At 35.4% G+C, this 20,707-nt stretch overlaps 1 protein-coding gene across 1 annotated transcript; it reads right to left on the bottom strand.

The window, feature by feature from the left end:
- Positions 1 to 674: 674 nt before the first annotated feature.
- LOC310892844 (uncharacterized protein C12orf50 homolog) lies at positions 675 to 20,506 on the bottom strand (the record flags this gene model as incomplete). The annotated part of the gene is made up of 13 exons (XM_083821052.1): positions 675 to 3,694; positions 5,042 to 5,133; positions 7,274 to 7,477; positions 7,708 to 7,815; positions 8,200 to 8,307; positions 8,715 to 8,777; positions 9,441 to 9,560; positions 11,227 to 11,340; positions 11,427 to 11,504; positions 13,056 to 13,229; positions 17,542 to 17,665; positions 20,209 to 20,243; positions 20,497 to 20,506. 13 exons carry the CDS (start codon positions 20,504 to 20,506, stop codon positions 3,632 to 3,634), a joined length of 1,293 nt encoding a protein of 430 aa, XP_083677178.1. The 3' UTR covers positions 675 to 3,631.
- Positions 20,507 to 20,707: the final 201 nt, after the last annotated feature.

The following is a 20,707-nucleotide window of genomic DNA, read 5'->3' as shown; positions in this document are numbered from 1 at the left end:
TCTGATGTGCTTTTAGACGTACCATCTGGAAAAACATTAGCATATTTTTACATGTATAAGGTGAAAACAACAGATCATTCCTTTCCCCAGGGCTTTTCAACTCAGCAGTGGATTGTGTATATGCATACATGATACACCAAGTTCAACTATGCTTCAGAAGCCCTTTGCCTCTGATCTTTGGCACATTATCTAAGCACTGATTTTCAAGTACTGTTAGTTTAAACCAGTGTGGGGGTTTTGTCATGCAGCGAGTAAGTGAAGACACAGAAATCCACTACTTAAGCCTCATAATGTGAAGTACTGGATGCCCTCAATTTCCTTTGAGCAAAGGCATTTGTGCGGCACAGCACAGGCACAAAGGCCACACTCTTAAGGATAACACACCACAGAGTAGCACAGACCTGTGCCCACTCAGGTTTGCTTCACTGTGGATCACTCAACCCTTGATGTACAAGGGACTGCATGTTATGGAGTGTGAGGTAGCAATTGGAGAGATGAAGATGCTTTACTGATTTCAGGTGCAGAGATTGCTGCAACTAACTTTAAAGTTGAAAGATGAGTTCACGAAGGCATACTTTTATGCTTGCCAGTTCACTGTAGTCAAAGCTCAGTGGAAATTATTTTAATCTAATTAATTACAGTCCTGTTAAAAGCAAGGTAAATAATGCAAATAAAATTCCATACATTATTTACTTTTACTAGGTGCATTTATTGTTTATGAATATACAAACACCATTTTTTAAACACAGTATATAACAATATCATACAGTAAAGCACAGTCTCTGCTTCAGGTGGCTCACATTAGACTCCTCTTATTTGTTCACCTTTAGGTCACTTATTTTTTATCTATCCAGTACATGAAAACAGTGCTAAGACTTATTTCCTTTTTATATTAGCTCAGAACTATAATAAATACATAGATTAACAAAGCTCTTTGAGTTTAAATACAGTTAAGGGAAAGAATCAAATATAATATTTATATTTTCAGATGTCATAATGCTTTCTCAGATTTCACAATATATACTTAGAAAATACATACAGTAATGAACTTCAGCTTACTTCTAGTTCACCGTTAAGTTCATAAATTTGGAGGCTAGAAGTTCACTTTGTTACTGTTTCAAATCCAAACCATGTCAGCCATTTATGTTTTTTGTTTGTTTGTTTGTTTGTTTTTCACACCATTCAGTGCTCAGAACATATTTGATCAAATATGGATTCACCAGGAAAGTCTAAAACTGTAGCACCACCTACTCTGTCATTATCTGATGCTGGAACACTCAGTAACATTCAAATTTTTTGCCCATCTGTTCTTTTTAGTAATTTTAAGTAAGTTTCTGGCAAACACACTGTTAGTAATTGTAATGAACTCTCAAACTTCCACTTCTTTGTACAGTACATTGATAAGTAAAACCAGTAGGTTAATACCCAAGCAAGCAAAGAGTATCAGCTGTACTCTGAAATAAAATTACTAAGGCATAGTGGGATCTTTGCACTGCTACTCTCAAACCAAATAAATTGCAAAATTTAAATACTGAAACCCTTCTTAATTAAATACTAAAAAACAGACCATAATAATAATGTTTGGCCCTGCTCAATTTATGGTTCTGCCAAATTCAATCCTCTAAATGAGAGAGATTGAACAATCAGTAAATGTAAAATTTATGTTTATTTGACATAGAAAATGAGAGTAAAAGTATTTTTCTAGATGTTAAAAAATAACTGGGTAGAATAACCCTCCAAGTCAAGATTTTCAGCTGCCTCAGGCAGACAAGATACAAAATGTTGCTGCAAGGCATTGTGTGATACAAGTTGAGAATCCAATATTTAATTAGAGGGACGAAGACATTTTCAGTACACTTTATCACTGATTTTAAAAAGATGTTACCTGTTTTTTTGTTTTGTTTTGTTTTTTAACATTTTCTACCTCTCAGCTAAAACAGATAATCTATTCTTTTCTCAGCTAAGAAAGGAACGCCCAACTGCCTACACAGTTATAATCATTACAGCATTTTTAAAATTTAAATTATTAAAAATTAAATTTCTAAAATTAAAAGTAATAATATTTAAAGCATTACCAGCCTATTTTTTTGCAAGATATTCTCAGTAAAGTAGGACTGAGAAATGTATGATGATATTTCTTATAGAGCAATAGAACAATTTCAGCTAGAAGGCACCCTGGAAAGCATCTGATACAATTTTATGTTCTAAACAGTCACAAAGAAGCAAAGTGCTTTTATTTTCATAGCCATCGGTGCCACTGAGGTAATTACTGGATCACAGTGCTCCAAAAAAATGTTTGAAGGGCTCTCCTCCAAAACTGAGTATGTTTTAAGAATGACCAAAGGTTAAGTAAATGCAAAAAAAAATGGAAAAAAGTTTGAGACAAAGATATAAATTCACATATATGTAGTAATTTAGCATTAGGTACAATAGTTGCACACATTGGCTACTGACCAGTATTTCATGGAAGACAGAATCCTTTGCCTTGCCCCTCTTTTTCTTTACTCTCCGGAGGGAATCTTTGAAACATGTTTCTTTCAGTTACATGGCCCACAATTACATAATTTTCAGTTTTCCAGAAAGCTATTTTGAACTTTTGAGTGCATTTTTTACCTTTTCATCTTCTGAAGTTCCTCCTTCTGGATCCATTTCCTCCTTGCACCTGCCTTCTGGTGTGTCAGTTATTCTATTTTTACACAGTGCTGTTTACTGTTTGATATATTGATCCAATCCTAGAATAAAGGTGATCAAAACCCATTCTCTCCAATTACAGGAAAGAAACCAAATCGATCTGTCTCACAGAAGAAAAAAAAAATAAAGATTATGGAAATGCAGAAAAGATTTAAAAACAAATCTGTGCTCTCTAGAGAAATATTCGTACGTTGTCACTGTTCACTTTAAAAGCATTTATATAGTTTATTTTTTCAGGAAGTGATGTTGTAGTCTTCTTGTCAGTCTTCCTCTCTGTCTTTATCCAGTCTTTTATACTTTTGTTTAAAATGTGTGGAAAAACATATTTCTGTTAATTCTTGTTTTGTTGTGAAGTTCATTTAGTTCATAACAGTTTTGCTGCCCTACTAAAATGTCAAAATATCAAGATCAAACTCAGACTGAGACCTCAAACATCTGGAAAACAATTACATCATCTACAAATCTGTCTTTCACACCAAAACAGCCATTTTCTAGAATGCATTAATATTACTGTTTACATTCAAAGTCTTCTGAATCTGCCAAGTGCAACTAATAATATTAATTCATATTAGTAATTTTTCATTAAAGTATCTGTCAAACAAAATGGTGGAGTTCTCTGTGTAAGGATTTTCCCCCTCTACAGACATCTTTTGCTAGCAGTCTTGAAGTGTACAGCCATAGTCTGTAATAAATCATTTCAACCGTCAAATTTTAACAACAGATTAAACTTCATGAATAGATTGAAGACCTGTATATGTGCACATACAGAACATACATTTTTAATTAGCATTTTTATCACTTTTGATAAAATGTTAAAGTGTACTTCCTGCAGATTATTTTTGAGATTTGCAATTTTATCATCTTTTGATGTCCAGTTGGGCAGTACTTGTTAATTTCCTTCTTTTAATTTAAATTTTTCTTGTAAGTTGAAGTATTGGCTTCATATCTTTCTCCTGTTTACAAATCTTTCTCCTTTTATATTCATTTCCATTTCTTCTTGGCTCTGTGGTCAAAATAGATATACTGAATATTTTGTGCATAATCTGAGTAAAACTGTATGCTCTTTCAGAGATGTTTTAAGAATTAAACCTTCAACACTTACAGAAGCAATAGAAATAAAAAATATTTCATACTAATATAATTAATCTATTTTCAAAATGTTTCATTAAAGTATTTTCCCTCCAAAACCTTTCCAAGCAGATGTTTGAGAACCATGTGGTACTTGCACAAAGTGATCAGACATGCAGTAAGCCTAGTGATGCATTGCAGTAGGTGGTTTTAGGTGCTTTGCATCTATCCGGTGCCTCAACAGAATTTTGCATCTCAGACTGGAATCAAAATGGCATAATGCTCCCCTGTGTGAACTCATCTGAATACCGATAACTGGGCCACTTGGAGGGCTCTGAAACACAGGGTCACAAAGTTGCACATTTGTGACCCATCCACTTTGCACTAATCTGCTAGAGTTCTTTTTCTTTCGTTTCCAAAAACCAAAGAAACTGCTCAGAAAAAAATAATAATAATAATAAATAAAAACAAACAAACAAAAACACGTGTTAATGACCATCTTCTATAAAATAAAGTCGTGGTAAAAGGATTCACCCAAGAAAGGGCACTGTTCAGCAGCGTTTCAACTTATTTCTTCCTACTTTCAGGGATGTACTTTCACAGCAAGCTAGAAGGTTAAGCTTGCAAGAACTGAGAGGATGCTCTGCTCTTCCACCTTTTGAACTATGCAGCTGCAGAGTGAAATATCAGTGGAGGACAGATAAGGAGATAGGAGATAAGAAGGAAATGTCTTCCTTGAATGAAACACAGACTGAAGACTAATGGTTTGGCTACTCATCTATGGGAAAGGAGATACAGGTTCTAATCTCTGCTTTCAAGACAGCTGCAAAATGTATTAATGGTTCTTAGGGCGTATCCTGAGGTTTTTGGTAGCCTGAGTCCTTTTATGAATTTGGACCTAGACTGATCATAGTTCAGCTATTACAGATACTTCATGAGCAAACAGAGACAAATAGATTGCACATATCTAGAGTTTCTTCTGCTTTGTCCAGTGTTACAAGACAAAACCTACTTCATTTATCTCTTCACTTTAAAAGCAGGTACATATTTTGTATTCATATCAGTGATATTATAGAAAATTAGAAATCATAGGTTAGCTATATAGGCAAAATTGTATGTCTACAAACAAAACTAACTACTCATTCAGACTACTCAGCATTGCTTAGAATCTTGCAGTCTTTGGTTGGGTTAGTTTGAAGAGCAATGATACGTTTTCTTGGCGAGGAGATATGTCACCTTTATTAAAAAGACTCAATTATAAATATTTCTATAAAACAGGTACCTGAATGGTTGTTTTAAACTTAGAGAATGTCTTTGCATGTGGATTTCTTTTCCTCCAAGTTGGTGCATTACAAGATCCTGAAGTATATTTGTCTATAGAAGAAATATATAAATTGTTTCTAATTTTCAGCTATAATTTCAGGAGAGACTATCTTAGCCTGATATGTGATTTAAAAGAAACAGTTGCTGAAATATCAATTGATGGATCACGTCAATCACCCCTAAAATGCAAGGTATTATTAAATATAGACTTTATGCCTAGTACATTAAAAAACACTTATAATCTTGCAGAATTTCTACAAGGCTCACAAGATCTTCCAAGTGACCTGATTCTTCCAAGGACATCCTTGAGGTAAACAGAATGAATGTCCAGTGTTGAAAATCTTCCTGATGGGACCAATTGCTTTTAGTTTAAAACAAAACAAAACAAAACAAAAATCCAGCATACTCTTTTATCTCTGCTTGTGAAAGCATTAGATGCAAGGCAATACTACATTCTTGTGCAAGACTGTTGGTTTTGCATCAAGGTATGTTGCCTAATGAATAATCATTTTGTATAAAATTTGGCTGAAATTATTATTATCAATATTCTTATTTTCTCTTAACTCCAGATTAAATCCATTAATTCCAGTGAATAATTACATAATAATTCTAAGCTTTTCAGTTTATATGCAACATCTAAGTATCACAGTTTTCAGTTTGGGTCTGAAATCTTTCATTTATGTCAAGCAAAATTTTTGGTTTGGAGCATTTCAGACCAAATGGCTCAGGTGCTCTTGAAAAGAAAAGTATCAAAAATGGTAATGGTTCTTCTTATGACAAAAATTCTGGTCATATTTTCTTTGAAATGCTTTTTTTAGCCTGGAAATTTTAGAAGTATCCTTTGCAGTAAGAACATTCTCTCTGTTATTTCTATACAACCTGTCCAGATTTAATCAAAACAAATATTAAAAGAAAATATATATATATATATTAGTCCTGCAGACTAAACACTGATGTCAAGTTTCATTTGATTTAACTTTATTCATCTAAAACCAATACTTTGTCTAAAGGAGGTTTCTTTTATTGGAAATGAAGACAGGGAGGTATATCAAGACCGGGACTCATTTCAGTTTAAGACAGATGAATAAAACTGGTGAGATGAATCCTTTCTTGTCTTATGATTATTTAAATTATTTACCACTTAATTTGTTGCTGAAGTGACAGATAAAAAAAACAATTATCCAAATTAACCATGCAGACTGGAAATAGAAAGACAAATAAAACACAAACTATGATACCACATTGTATAAAGCTGTATTAGCAAGTTAAAAATAAAGTGAAAGATGTAAAATTATCGTTATATCTGAAACAGATTGCCAAAAAGAAAGATATAAGACTCAGAATCCCACTGTAAACTTCTTGTTAAATTATGACATATTATGTACTACCAAGAAGATAGTAGAGTATGTCAAAGATGGCAAAACAATGAAGGAAAACATCATCCTGAAAGAATGGCAGGAATAATTAATTTGATCCTCTCTCCAGTATAAATAATGTGAGAACATAATATATCATGAAGAGTGTATATCACTGAAGTTTGGAATGTATTTAAATTGATAATGGAAGTTTGAGTAAGGCCCTTGTTTATGCAAGAAGAAAAATAATTGTAAATAATGAAAATAATCATAAATCATAAGCGAAACCACGGTGAAATGCTAGTTGTGAAAAAAATACACAAAAGTCATTCCTTCATCCCCTGATGGTAGCAAAAAGTTGAACAATGAGTATTTCTTGAAAGGAAACTGAAATTCTACTACAAAACTACTTCTACTACTCTTGCTTTCAATGCTTGGAGTAGTATGAGAAGTTAAAGGGGACTATTACAAGGTTTATTTATCTAAAAAGAATAAATCACATAAAAGAAGCTGTGAAAAGTGGGAATCAGTATATTTGAGCACATCAGCATATCAAAGGATTCATCCCTCTTTGGTAGGCAGGGAAATGAATCCCTTCTGTGAAGGTGACTGAATTATTTTTCATAAATATTCTGATTAATTTTGAAATGTTTAATTTTTTTTAATGTTAAATGTTTATAAAGCATAAAAGTATTTACATTTCTGTTTATGGATACTACTGCAATCTAATTATGAAAATTGTGCTGGATTAAATTTACTCTTGCCCATATTTAGGAATAAGTACCTAAACAGATATTTAGCAACATTTTAAGAATTCTGTGTAAGCAGGAACTCACCCATAGATCCATTAAACTTTGGTTCTTGGACATCTGTAACATTACGGTAGAACACATATGCTGATCTTCGAGGTTCTGAAGAACTGAAGTAAGTGTTTCTTCCAGCTTGTCTCGCAGAAATAATAGAAGACGCAGTTTCATCATCCTTTCTTTTATCACTTTGTTGGTAACTTGGTTTAACTTTTGGGTTTGAAGTGTGATTTTCTAAAAGAGAAAGAACAAATTTATAAAGAAATGTTACGACATTATTCAAAATTTGACATATTAGAGAAGACTGGAACCTGGAAGACAAGATTAAAAAAATGTTCCTTATAGACAGTCCAATCAAAATACAAATTGTCTGTATCTAACACTAGGAACAGAACTAGGCAGTACTAAATCATCTAATAGTTTAGTAAATAAAAATGAACAAGCCAACCATTTTCTAAAAATACCTTTGCCTGTTGCTGTATTAGATAAGTTTCTTGGCTCCTCAGAAATCCATTTCTTTTTCTTTACTCCCTTAAAATGATGCTTCTTTACCAATTCAGAGCGGCTTGTTGCTAAGGAGTTAAAATAGCACAGATTTACTTTTTCAAAAAGCACACAACATTTTCTTATCAAGAAATGCTACAGTGTTCTGAAAAGCTCATCTCCCACTTCATACACAGGTCTCCTTGGGTGAGGAATGTTCTTTCTCACCTTAATTATTTTTAAAGTATCATCCCACAAAAGTAAAAACTGCTACATTTCCTCTAGCAGACTTCAGGGTCTCAAAATCTTGTCAGAAAACTCAAAATTTGGCTAAAAACACAGTACTTTGAACTAGTACAATCACTTTGATTGGTTCTGGCTCAGAACACTTCCCATTAAGAATGAGAAAATCTTCATTAGTACTGTAAAAGAAATCTCATCTAAAAATCAGAAAATATATAATAATTAAATACCTTTTACATTTGAATACTCTGATGCAATTGGTGCTTTTTCTAAAGGTAGTGCCTCATTTCTTTTCCCTTCAACAATTATGTTTCTCTGTGCCACAAAACAATCACCTCCTACAGAAAATGAGCATCAAAAAATCATCTACACCAAAGAACACAATGAAAAATCAAATGTGGACAACACACATAATTTGCTATTTTTAGAATTACATTTTCACTGAAATGAATTTAGAAATGCAAAACGAAATGTGAAAAAAAAGAAACCAAACAGATGATTCATTAAGGCCCACCAAAAGAAAAATAAAAAAGATAAACATCTAACATTTAAAAGCTTTAAATCAACATGGGTATGAGCAGAGATTTAATTATAGGATTGCTTCTCAGTGGTAACTTTTTACTAATGACAGTGAAGAACACCTAAAAGAGAGACATATACTGTACATAAAAGTTGTAGTAAAAGAATTAATATTTAAGATACATTAGTACTGTTCCATACAGTTCTGGAGCTAGAAGATGCATACCAGTTTGCTCAAAGCTAGACCAAGCATCCCTAGCATGGTACTGCATTATTTTGCACTGACAAACTAAGGGAAGAAAAAAAAAGAATAATACAGTAAATATTATTATTTTTACTACTAGTAAGTATTTAAGAAGAAAAATGAGTAAATACTGTTAAGTAAACACAAATTCAAGGATAATAGTGCATTCTTTAACCTTAATTACATGATTCTACACTAAACTGAACGTGGCAAGACACTACATCTTCATTAAGTTCAACTCTGTTCAGAGAAATCAGCTCCCATCAGAAAAGACGCAGGATTGGAGCTTAGTATTTCACTGTACGATAACTGAAAAATACCAAGCCTATTCATCTTAACTAGGGATAGTCTCACATAACAGGTTTTTAAAGCATACTAACTTGTCATTCCTACACATTTTTTATAACTTCAGAGAGACATTTATTTTCCAAAATTAAGCAGGAAAAAGTCAGTTGTAATCAGCATAGAGGAATTTTTTTTTACTAGAGACTTAAAGCAAGTGGAATCATAAATGATACTTTTAATTGTTACAATTAACGGTGCGTTATAATAAGAAGTGCATATAACATGAGTAACAGATAAAAACTCTGTATCTGACTTATTCTTTTATATTTAAATCGTGAAGTTTCATATACACATATTCATTTATGGCAAATGTATTTACCACACGATGTTCAGCAATGAGAAGACAATGTTAAAGTATATTACCTCCATTTTCAAAGGATCTATGATCTGTTCTGTTAATACCCTCTACTGACACTCTCCTTCCTGAAGTCTCTCCCTTACTTTTCATATTATTAAAGTTTGTAGGATTTGTATTACCATCACCTGGAAAGGCAACAGAAAGGATATTTTAGCTGCTTGTGTGTAAGCACATTAAATCAAACTCTCATTTTTTAAATCCCACCTCTGTGAGTTAGTAATTAGCTCGGAGCAATTTCCTTTAACCTCTTGTTTTATATTATTCTTTCTCTTTTATTAGTCATTTGGGTAGTGTGTAATGTAACTCAAACACTGATGTACACTGAAGTTTTTTAAGAAAATGACACAATACTCAGGTTACAGAAGACTACAACTGAAAAGTAAAGAACCAGCTACAAATTATCTGCTAGTTCTTTAGCTTCTCACTTTTCATGAATGATACTTATGAATCCTATCTGAATGAATATGTGGTATTTTTAACATACATGTCATCGTAATATATAAAACCTCAGAAACTTAATTGAAGAAATGCTTTGGGAAAACGCATCTATCTGATTTTTTCTGAATGTATGTAATTATAAATATATATATTAAAAGTTATAAATACTCATATGTTTGTCACTGAATTCTTTGTGTACAGTCTAAATATATCTAAATACTTGCCAGAAAAAGTTTATCAAAACTATTTGAATAACAAACATTTTAAATGTAGAAATAACAAGAAAATATTTTTAGCCAATTCTGTCAAACAATTTAGGCTGGCAAAAACCATCAGTCAAAAAAGCATGACTTCAAATGCAGTATAACTCAAAATGGAGAACATTTTTCCACTCTAATTTTTTCATTGGCACATCTTACTCATATTTGTTTTACATAAAGCAGTATTATCAAGATTTAATCCCTAAAATTTATACTACTATAAAAATAAACATGTTTTAAATTAAAAGTAGCAGGTCATTTTTCTGCCCAGCAATTTTTAATGGCTGACCTACTAAATACTCTAGTGTCTTAATAACATAATTCTCTCTTCTAAAATGGAACATTTTATTACTTATTCAATAAAGCCAAAACTAATACAGATTTTTTCAGTCACACCACTTGCTCAAGCATGAAAGAGAAGAATAACAAGGGAAATAAAGATTTATTAATTCATATTTCTTTGACCATATTTATGTTAGAAAAGGTGAAACATTCAAAACAAAATGTAGTTATTTTGTAACTATCTTTCATAAGAACTTAAAGTTTTTTGTTATATTTTTCATTAAAATTGAGTTAGGTGAAAGTTGGTGTATAGCCAAATTGCCATCTCAACATCCAATATAGTCAGCAGAAAGAGCAGAGCACCTCTGAGAAAGTGATTCATTTAATCTTTGGCAGACCTTATCAGGAATAAACAGCCCATTAAGAGGGCCTATCTTAGTCCATTTAGAACAGCCTATATGAGAAATATAGACTAAGCTTGGGATGTTTAAAATTAGACTACATAAATCTTGATCTTAAAGAAAAATATGAAAGGCCTATGTTGTGTATCTCTGGAAATTACATGCAGGTTTAATGTTAGCCAGTTTCTATCTTTTCCACCTACAATCAATACAGGTAGTCGTCATGCATGTGACTAAACATATACATGGGGAAAAAATAACGATATATTTTAATGTTCTTTTTATGTGCTGTATTTTATTTTCACTAAATTAAGAAGAGGGGGAAGGAGGTGCAAACTATGCAATAGTTTCTCCCTGGAACAGTAATACAAAAAGCAGTAATCATTGTACAACAAGACGAAAATACTTGCCTTTCTGCAAATCCTGCTTGATATCTTCCAAGGGCAATAACTCATTTTCTAGAGACAAAGATACGAATTTTGTTGATTGGTGTTCCTGAGGGTACTGAATCCTATAATACTCTCCTAAACACAACACAAAACAGGAAAAAATACTTTTATTATATTGGCAGCATTGCTGTTTTTGATAGAGTCGCTAATTTCGTATTTACCAGATTTGTAGCACATTTCCTTTATTGCTCTTTCCTCTTCAAGGTCTGAAGCAGTCTTAGCCAACAAATTAAAATCATCTGCAGGAAATATTTTTTAAAAGATTACTAGATATCTATACAAAGACCTTCAATGTTTCTTAATGATCAAATACCATAATGAATTTCATTTTGGTCATGACTTTATTTCTGACTGCAACCTCTCCTCTGGGCAATACAACGACTCTTGAATGTTAGGTATTTCCAAGTGCAATGGAATTTCAGCTACACCTATTAAAAAGCTAATGCCTGTTGATTTAAAATGACTTAAAACCATTTTCAGTACTCACTCACAAAATGACCATTTATTTACATTCAAAAGGAAATCTGATTAAACACATCACCAAGAACTTCTTGTCAGTAAACCTCTGCTCAAAGTTACTATCCTGTAATGTCTGCTGGCAGAGCTGGTGAAGTGAGTGTTCCTCATCTGTCTCAGTTAAGGTTAGTAAGACTAGCAATGACCCACTTTTGATACTGTCTCTTTTTTTTGATACTGAAAGTTAATTTAGTTTATTCAGAAACAGAGTCAGGAAGCACTAACAATAAGCAGCCCTTCCAACCTGAAAGGCAGTGGGAAAAGTGAAAAGCAGCATGGGGCTCCCTGAGAGCTGCTACCAGAGTAGTTTGCAGAATGCCTACGTGAGAGTGTTTTCTCACCTTCACTCTCTGGGGACGCACAATTCATTCACTCCTTATGAATCTCTAATCTCTAAGTGAGATACATCCAAATGTTTAATTACAGTTTTTGTGTTTTTGTTTGTTTTGTTTTAATATGTATATATATATGTATTCAGTTTTGCATGGGCTCTTTTTACTAGATTTAAGAATAACTTTTTGTAATAACATGTGACTGCCTAAAGAGGGTTTAATAACAGAAACCTATGGCTTCACCTTCATTGATAAGCATGTACAGCCCCAACCTCTTTTCAAAAAATTGTTTCCATTAAAAGATGTGCTTCCTAAACTTGCAATTTTTATAGCATTTTACCCATAACATTAGACAGTGCCAAAGAACAGAAAATATTTGCAGCTGTATAGATCAGAAACATTTTTGTTTGGCACAAAACCAAAATGGTTCCTGCACTGCTACTGTAAATCCCCTGTTAAACATTCCCCAGTAGTAACTGTTACAGAGATGGCTAAAGCTAAGGCACACGGTAAGTCCTCAGTCAACATATAGTATTAACTATTAAAAATCTTGATGAGAAGAGGAAGACATTAAAAATGTCTTTTTAAATGAAAGTGCCAATAGCTTAGATCATCCCTGAACTGAGAAATTTGAGTAATATTTGATGGTCATCAGAATATTTTAAACTCTATTTGATGAAAAAAGGGGAATGTAAATTATACCAGTATTGAAATATAAAGCCAGACATTTTACAGAAGTTAGAAAATGGTGGCTTACTTATGCATCTGGTGACTACCAACTGGGAATACTTTGGGAATTATACACAAATTTCAAAAACTTGTCAATAACCCTTTCCTAAAAATGTAATGGTTATTAGAATAAATCATTTATGAACTATATTTTAAGAGCTGAAAAACATCCACTGTACTTCCTTGTAAAACAAAAAAACAAAACTTGTTTACCGTTCTCTTTGTCTTCAACATCCTCTTCATCCTCCTCTTCATCCTCTTGGTGGTTGATGTTTATAATCAGTGGAGGGTGAATTGGTCTTAAAATATTCTCCTGATTTCTGAATGATTCTTGACCACAGGCTGGATTCAGAATTCCTTCTTGGACCTCCTCCTGCAATGCGACATCTGCAAAAAATAATGTTTTTTTTTTTGTTGTTGTTGTTTTTAAAGAAGGAACTAGGTTTGGACCAACAGGTAAACTTTTGAAATCATTACATTTAAAGAATCAGCAAAAAGATTTATTGTGCAGAGGCAGGCAAAAGAGCATCTTCCAATCACAGAAAGTACGAAAGTGAATGTGCACTAGCTCCTTTGAATGGAAAGATAAAGCACAGCTGAATAAAGTCTTTTGACAAGTGAAACATTTTGATCATCCTACACTGTCCAAAAAAGGTTGCATATCTCTTCCTACTAGTGGATAGATTAATCTAAGTTTCTTTCTTTCAATCCCTTTGTTTATAACATAGGGAAACGTGATTAGTAATACGTTGGCTGAAGTGAGTAAATGAGTCTAGGATCCCACCTGTGGAAATGTATTAAATCTGCTGAAGGCAGGCCTGTATTGGTCTTCATGGCATCAATTTTGAAGAATGTAGCAGTGCTAAGCACTAGATTACCCATTTTTAGCTTGTAGACTTCTTTTTTTCCATCAGAATTTTCTAAATCACAACTCTCTTGTACAAATGTATAAGATTCTACAAATGTACATAGCGTTTGTATAAATGCTATGTACAAATGCTACGTACAAATCACAGATTTTGTGAAAGAATATGAAGTTCATAAAAATAGTTTACACTAAATTAGAAGAAAATCATAAAAGCTATGATTTTCCCTATAAACCTATGTCTACCCATAAAGTTTTGCAGCAAAATTATTTCAGTACTAGGACAGCAGTTTCTGAGACCAAGGAAATGCAACTGACTGAAAATAAAAATGATGAAAAATAGAAATAATACGAAGCATGGGCATTTTCTTTTATTCCAGTTGTTGTTAGCCTTGTGCATTTTGTGCTTGCAAAAGAGCAACATATGTATATTTTAAATCAATTTTAAAAACACTATTGCAGATCAGATTTATTGCATGTATCACATGCAAGAGCAAGTAAGATACAACCCTTTAGCCTGGTGGAGCTTTTTTCAGTCCCAGAGTATTATTACCTTTGGATAGTGTAAGCCAAATCAAACTTAGTTTAACAAGAACTTTAAGTCTTGATATAAATAAATGCAGCTTTAGTATTTGCAATGTTGTTGTGGAACACACAGACTTTGAAGTTACACATATTCCAGTAAAAAGAAAAGCACAAAAGCATGCCTAAGTTTGTAAGTGCTAGCTGGCAGAGGCCGATGTTGTGGATGTAGGAACTGTACAGTATGGACACTCATAGAAACATCACTTGCCTTGGTCCTGTGTGATTAGTTAAGCTCTACCTTACCAGATACAACAGCCTACCCTTTCCTGAAAGAATTTCAGGAACATGAGGTGCTTGTTTCTTAATAGAGGTCATTATAGACATTTCTTATGCCATCTGTCTACAGCTTTGCAGATAAGGCCAGTGAACAACTGTATTTCAGTTCACCCGTTCACTTGGCTATGACAAGTCTGCCAACCTCACTCCTGCTTCTGCCTGATTTCTGACATTTGTCTTGGTTCCCTGCTCTGGGCTTTTACCCTAGTCCAGCTGCATACCAGGACTGCTTGTAGATAAGAGCTCCATTTAGAAAGAACTGAGGGGGGAAGCAAAGGAAAACAACAACAAAAAAGCCTGTAATGTTTTTTGTTTGTTTGTTGTTGTTGTTGTTTTTTTTGTTTTGTTTTTAATAATCTGATTTTCAGAAGTTAAAAGAGAAGGTATACTGCCTTACAAAATATTATTGTACTTAAACAACACGCATCCAATGCCAAGCCTGAAAAATTTATTCTAAATGCTGGACAGTTAATGTATTTACACACACAGCACTGGAATCTTATGCTGCCTTCCAATGCGGCGTCTCATTCTTATAACATGTTGTGCTTTATCAACAGATGATGCTACCAAACACATAATGCTAATAGTGATCCTAACAACCTCTCCCCTCCAACACAGACGCTAGTCTTAATTTATTACATTCCTACTGACCATTTTCATTACTCTGTATAATCTGGTAAATATCTAAGTACAGAAGAATGTGAAAAAGCAAATTTCTGAAGGTGTTAATTGTTGTGAATATTTTAATAGTGTTTCTGACTACTGATCTGACCATAATTGTATTGGGTTTATGTGGCAGGGGGCTGCAGGGGTGGCCTCTGTGAGCAGAGCCTAGCAGCTGTCCCATGTCAGATCAGAGCCAGCTCCAGCTGGCTCCTAAAGGGACCTGCTGCTGGCCAGAGCCGAGCCAGGGAGCGACGCTGGTTGGGCCTCTGGGAGAGCAGACTGAAGAATAGTAAAAAAACTCCCGTGGAACATCAGATGGGAGAGAGGAGTGAGAAACAGCCCCACAGACCCACAGGTCAGTGCAGAAGGAAGGCAGGAGGTGCTCCAGGCACGCAGCAGAAGTTCCCCTGCAGCCTGTGGAGAGGCCCCTGGTGGAGCAGGCTGTCCCCCTGCAGCCCATGGGTCCCACATGGAGCAGACCTCCATGCTGCAGCCCATGGAGGAACCCCCCCGGTGGATCAGGTGGATATGGCCTGGAGGATGCTGCAGCCCATGGAGAGCCCCCACAGCGGCAGGCCCTGGGCCGGAGCTGCAGCCCGTGGAGAGGAGCCCACGCGGGAGCAGGGGGCCTGGGGGGAGCTGCCGCCTGTGGGGGACCCGTGCTGGAGCAGTTTGCTCCTGACGGGTGGACCCCGTGGTACGGAGCCATGTTGGAGCTGTTCTTTAAAAGCTACTGCCTGTGGGAAGTCCCCGCAGGATCAGTTCAGGAAGGATGGTATCCCGTGGGAGGGACCCCACGTGGAGCAGGGGCAGAGAGTGACCGTGAAGGAGCAGCAGAGACGAAGCATTAGGGACTGACTGCAGTCCCCGTTCCGTGTTCCCCTGTTTGTCTTTTTTTTTCTCACTGCACTAGTCTGTTAATAGTTCACAATAAATCATATTAATCTCCGTATGCTGAGTCTGTTTTGCCTGTGAGGGTAAATGGTGAGTTAATGTAAAATTTTTACTTGATGTATCTTAGCAACCTAAACTGTCATTTATTAATTCTTCTTGCATGTAACTGGTGATTACAGAGATTTGTAACATGACACTTAAATAAATTAATAGAGCAACCCATTCAAATACCAACACAATTCCTTTATCTGCCTTGAACTTGACTTGGATCAGGTCATACCTGATTTATTTGCAATAGTATGACAGAATCATAGAATCGAAGGGGGTGGAAGGGACCTCGAAAGATCATTTGGTCCAACCCCCCTGCCAAAGCAGGTTCCCTACAGCAAATTGCGCACGTACACATCCAGACAGGTCTTGAATATCTCCAGAGAAGGAGACTCCACAACCTCCCTGGGCAGCCTGTTCCAGTGCTCCGTCACCCTCACTGTGAAGAAGTTCTTTCTCATATTGGTTTAGAACTTCCTGTGCTCCATTTTGTGGCTATTGCCCCTTGTCCTGTCCCCACAAACCACTGAAAAGAGGTTGGCCATATCCCTTTGTCTCCCACACTTCAGGTATTTATAAACATTGATGAGATCCCCTCTCAGTCTTCTTTTCTCAAGGCTGAACAGACCCAGGTCTCTCAGCCTTTCCTCATACGGGAGATGCTCCAGGACGCATATCATCTTTGTGGCCGTCCGCTGGACTCTTTCCAGGAGATCCCTGTCTTTTTTGTACCGGGAAGCCCAGAACTGGACACAGTACTCCAGGTGAGGCCTGACCAGGGCAGAGTAGAGGGGGAGGATCACCTCCCTTGACCTGCTGGCCACGCTCCTTTTAACGCATGCCAGGATCCCATTGGCCCCAAGGGCACACTGCTGGCTCATGGCCAACCTGTCATCCACCAGGACCCCCAGGTCCTTCTCCACAGAGCTCCTCTCCAGCAGGTTGTCCCCCAGCCCGTACTGATACATGCAGTTGTTCCTTCCCAGGTGCAGGACTCTACACTTGCTCTTATTAAACCTCATTTGGTTTCTTCCCGCCCATCTCTCCAGCCGGTCCAGGTCTCGCTGAATGGCAGCACAGCCTTCTGGCGTGTCAGCCACTCCTCCCAGCTTTGTGTCATCGGCATACTTGCTGAGGACAGACACTATTCCCTCATCAAGGTCGTCGATGAAGATGTTGAACAAGACCAGACCCAGCACCAACCCCTGGGGAACGCTGCTAGTCACAGGTCTAAATAGTATATTTCTTGATCTTCAAGAGTACATTTCTTGATCTTAATACATATTACGTAAGCAGTGGAAGTTTAAGGATGCTTTTGTATATTTACTTACTTTAACAAATTGTTGAGAAAATATTTTTACTCACTGTTACTAGGAGGCAGAAAAAGTCCATTTATATTACGAGGTTTGCTGTGATGGAAGACACAACTGATCCTCACACAGCCTAATGGCTGTGTTTCCCAGAAACATGAGATGCTGCTGTACTTCTGCTGCAGGACAAAGTAGTTTTCAGATATTGTAAATATAACAATAAAAATAGACTACATTGACTATTACAAAGTATACTGCTGTGAATAGATACATAACACTTTGGAAGACCATATTCTGGTATGTTAGAACACTATCTACAGTTAAGTCAAAGGAGTTTTAATGATGTAGAACTGTTACCAGACAAGAATCAGAGTAAAGCTGTCTATGCACACTGTACTGCAGACTTTTTATGAGATGCTGGGAAGAAAAAATCTATTATTTTTAATATACAACATTTTTATTTAATTTGTGTGTTTGAGTTTCTTTTTCTACTTAATGGGATAATCAGACCTATCTCAAATGAAATCTGCTGCACAAGTGCAATACTATACTCTCTTAATATTAAAAGATACAGGCCCATGGGAAAATAAAACAAAACCCACAAAGATGCCTAACAAAAACTGATAAAGTAAAAATTTGAGAACTTGTAATCCTTGTACAGACTTGTCAGTCTTGGATTACAAAACAAGAGAAAAAAAAAAAAGTCTTTTGTTTCATTTCACATTCAAAACATCACTTTGGAAGGAGAAAGTCACTTTTGATTTCAGACTAAAAAAATGTGCTTGAAGGAACTTGCTCTTTTGTACCTCATTTCCATATGTCTAAATCTGCAAAACAGATGCGAACATTCTCCTTGCCTTCATAATGAGCACACAGTATCACAGCTAAGAGGTTTTTCACAGTGACAGAATCTGCACTTGAAACCCTAATGAGGAGAATGACTTTGAGGCTAAGACATATTAGATTCGCATGTATTAGTTCCTGACTTAAATGTCAGTCTCCTCCTATAAAACTATTTTTAATTAATGTGGGAGGCAACACAGCAGCCAAGAATAAACGTGTTATGGTGACAAATGCTTACAAGTTTACAAAAATATTCAGGATATGATGTTCTGAGACTACTGTCATTTCACTGCTCACACCATCTCCCAGCTGTTTTTACATATGACAAACAAAAGCCTAATTAAAAAAAAAAGTATCAACAGCTTTTTTTTTTCATTTTTGCTGCTTTACTCCTACATATAATCACACTTCAATTCTCCCTATATTAATATTCTTCCAGTTTAAAAGTCTGCATGATACTGCATGATTAGCTCTCTTCCGATGCAAATCCCTTTCATTAGTCAAACAAAATTATTTTTCTCTATCTCTTCCTTACTAACGGTTTTTAGATTCTAGCACCATCTATGATTATACAATTCACTTATCCCTATAACCTGAGGTATCTTCCACAAGCACGTGATAAGGAAACTCCTAATTTCAAAAAGGAACATGCTCATGACCGTTACCCTGAATATGGGAAACTCAGGTTCATATCTGGGATATGGAACACATGCCAGCTGGGATTTGCAAATGCCAGACTACCAGCTATTTTTTATTGAGTTTCTGCCTAATTTTTAAAGGAAAAGAAAAATCACGCTTGAAAATTGTTACCAGTTGGAATAGAAACATTTCTTTGAAGAACCCCATTTTGAATGACTTTGTTGCATATAACAGGATGTAAAGAAATTCACATTGTCACTATAAGCAGAAAATATACTTGGTTTGTTTATTCAGAATTAATATAATTTTGATTCAATAAAGAAAGATGAGCGATCAGTGTTTTTTATGTGGGGTTCTAACTTGTGTGTTCCCTAAGTATCTGAGCCCAATTCACACTGAGTATTTAGGACAATTAGCTCTTCTCATTCTGAAAATGAGACATTTGATTTACATATGCTGCCATGATCAAGGCATACCAACTTCTAAATCTAGATAATAAACCTCCCTCTAAATATGTATATATCAAGAAATTCAAGGATGCTGATTACTCTAAAATCTACAGCATTTACCTGTGCGTAGGGAGAATAAAAATAGAAATAGTTGTCATTCCCAGCTTCAGCCATTTTCACCTCTTATGCTTCTACTCCACTCTCTTTATGCAGGCAGAGCATACATGAAAACATAAAAGCTATCAACGCATAAGCAAATCTTAATTTTATCTTGAAAATAGTAGTTTTCTTTTAAAAAAGGGGGCTTCGGAACTTCAGCTCTGCTTCTTTTTTGAAACAAAACTCCAACTGACAGCGTAGCTAAAACTAAGTACACTTGAACTACAGAGGTGGTACCTTCTCCAGGTTTGTTATCTGTTGAAGATGGTTGCTAGCCAGGACAGAATGTTACACATCCACGGTCACCCATTGATCCTCCAGATCTTGTGACATCATCATGATGACATCATGTGACCTTTTGGGCTTGAACATCTTCCTTAGTTCCATTGCTTCAGAATAAAGTATGGAAAATTGGACCATTTCCAAGAGTTTCTTGTATTCGTCTTTCAAAGTTTCTTCTTTCAAAGATTTCCACATAAAATGGAACAAACCCATTTTGCACAGTTTAAATGATACCCAACTTCTAGCTGCAGAAGCTGTGGTCTTCAAAACAAAACTTTGATATAACTAATACAACATTTACCCTTTGAGTAATTTTTAACCAAAATTCTTGCACCCAATGTTTTTCTTACCGTATCCTCCTTTGGATTGAGACACTTGGTGCTTCCTGCGAGTACACTGTTAGGTGTTAACTGCTTATCTTGTTGCTGCTAATTGCTTTTTCTTGCTACCATGATGTCCACCACCACAGATAAAGCAGAAAGCATACACTTTTGTTACTAATTAACACCTCTATTCCTGTTCAGGTCCTGGGCTGCCTCTGAAAAAATAATAGTAATACATTTAGCGATGAAAATAGAGTTTTAATCCTGGAAAATGGTAAGGGATACATTTATTCCGACTACATGGGATCAAATCACTGAGCGGCATCTCTGATTTCAAGATGAACACTGTAGAGCACTTCTAGATCAAAAGGTGGCACTTTAGAAGTAAAACATAAAAGGAAGAGCAGAAAGGAAAAGGAAGTCAACCTCAAAGGCGAACCATGCCAAAGCTTACAGAGCAGGAAGGATACAAACAAAGTTGAAGAAAAACGAGGTAGATATAAGATGGAATTCAAGCAAGAGCACT

Source organism: Anser anser (assembly GCF_964211835.1).
Source record: "Anser anser genome assembly, chromosome: 1".
NCBI lineage: Eukaryota > Metazoa > Chordata > Aves > Anseriformes > Anatidae > Anser > Anser anser.
Note: the sequence above shows the minus strand (reverse complement) of the source record. Positions and strands in the feature narration are given on the sequence as shown.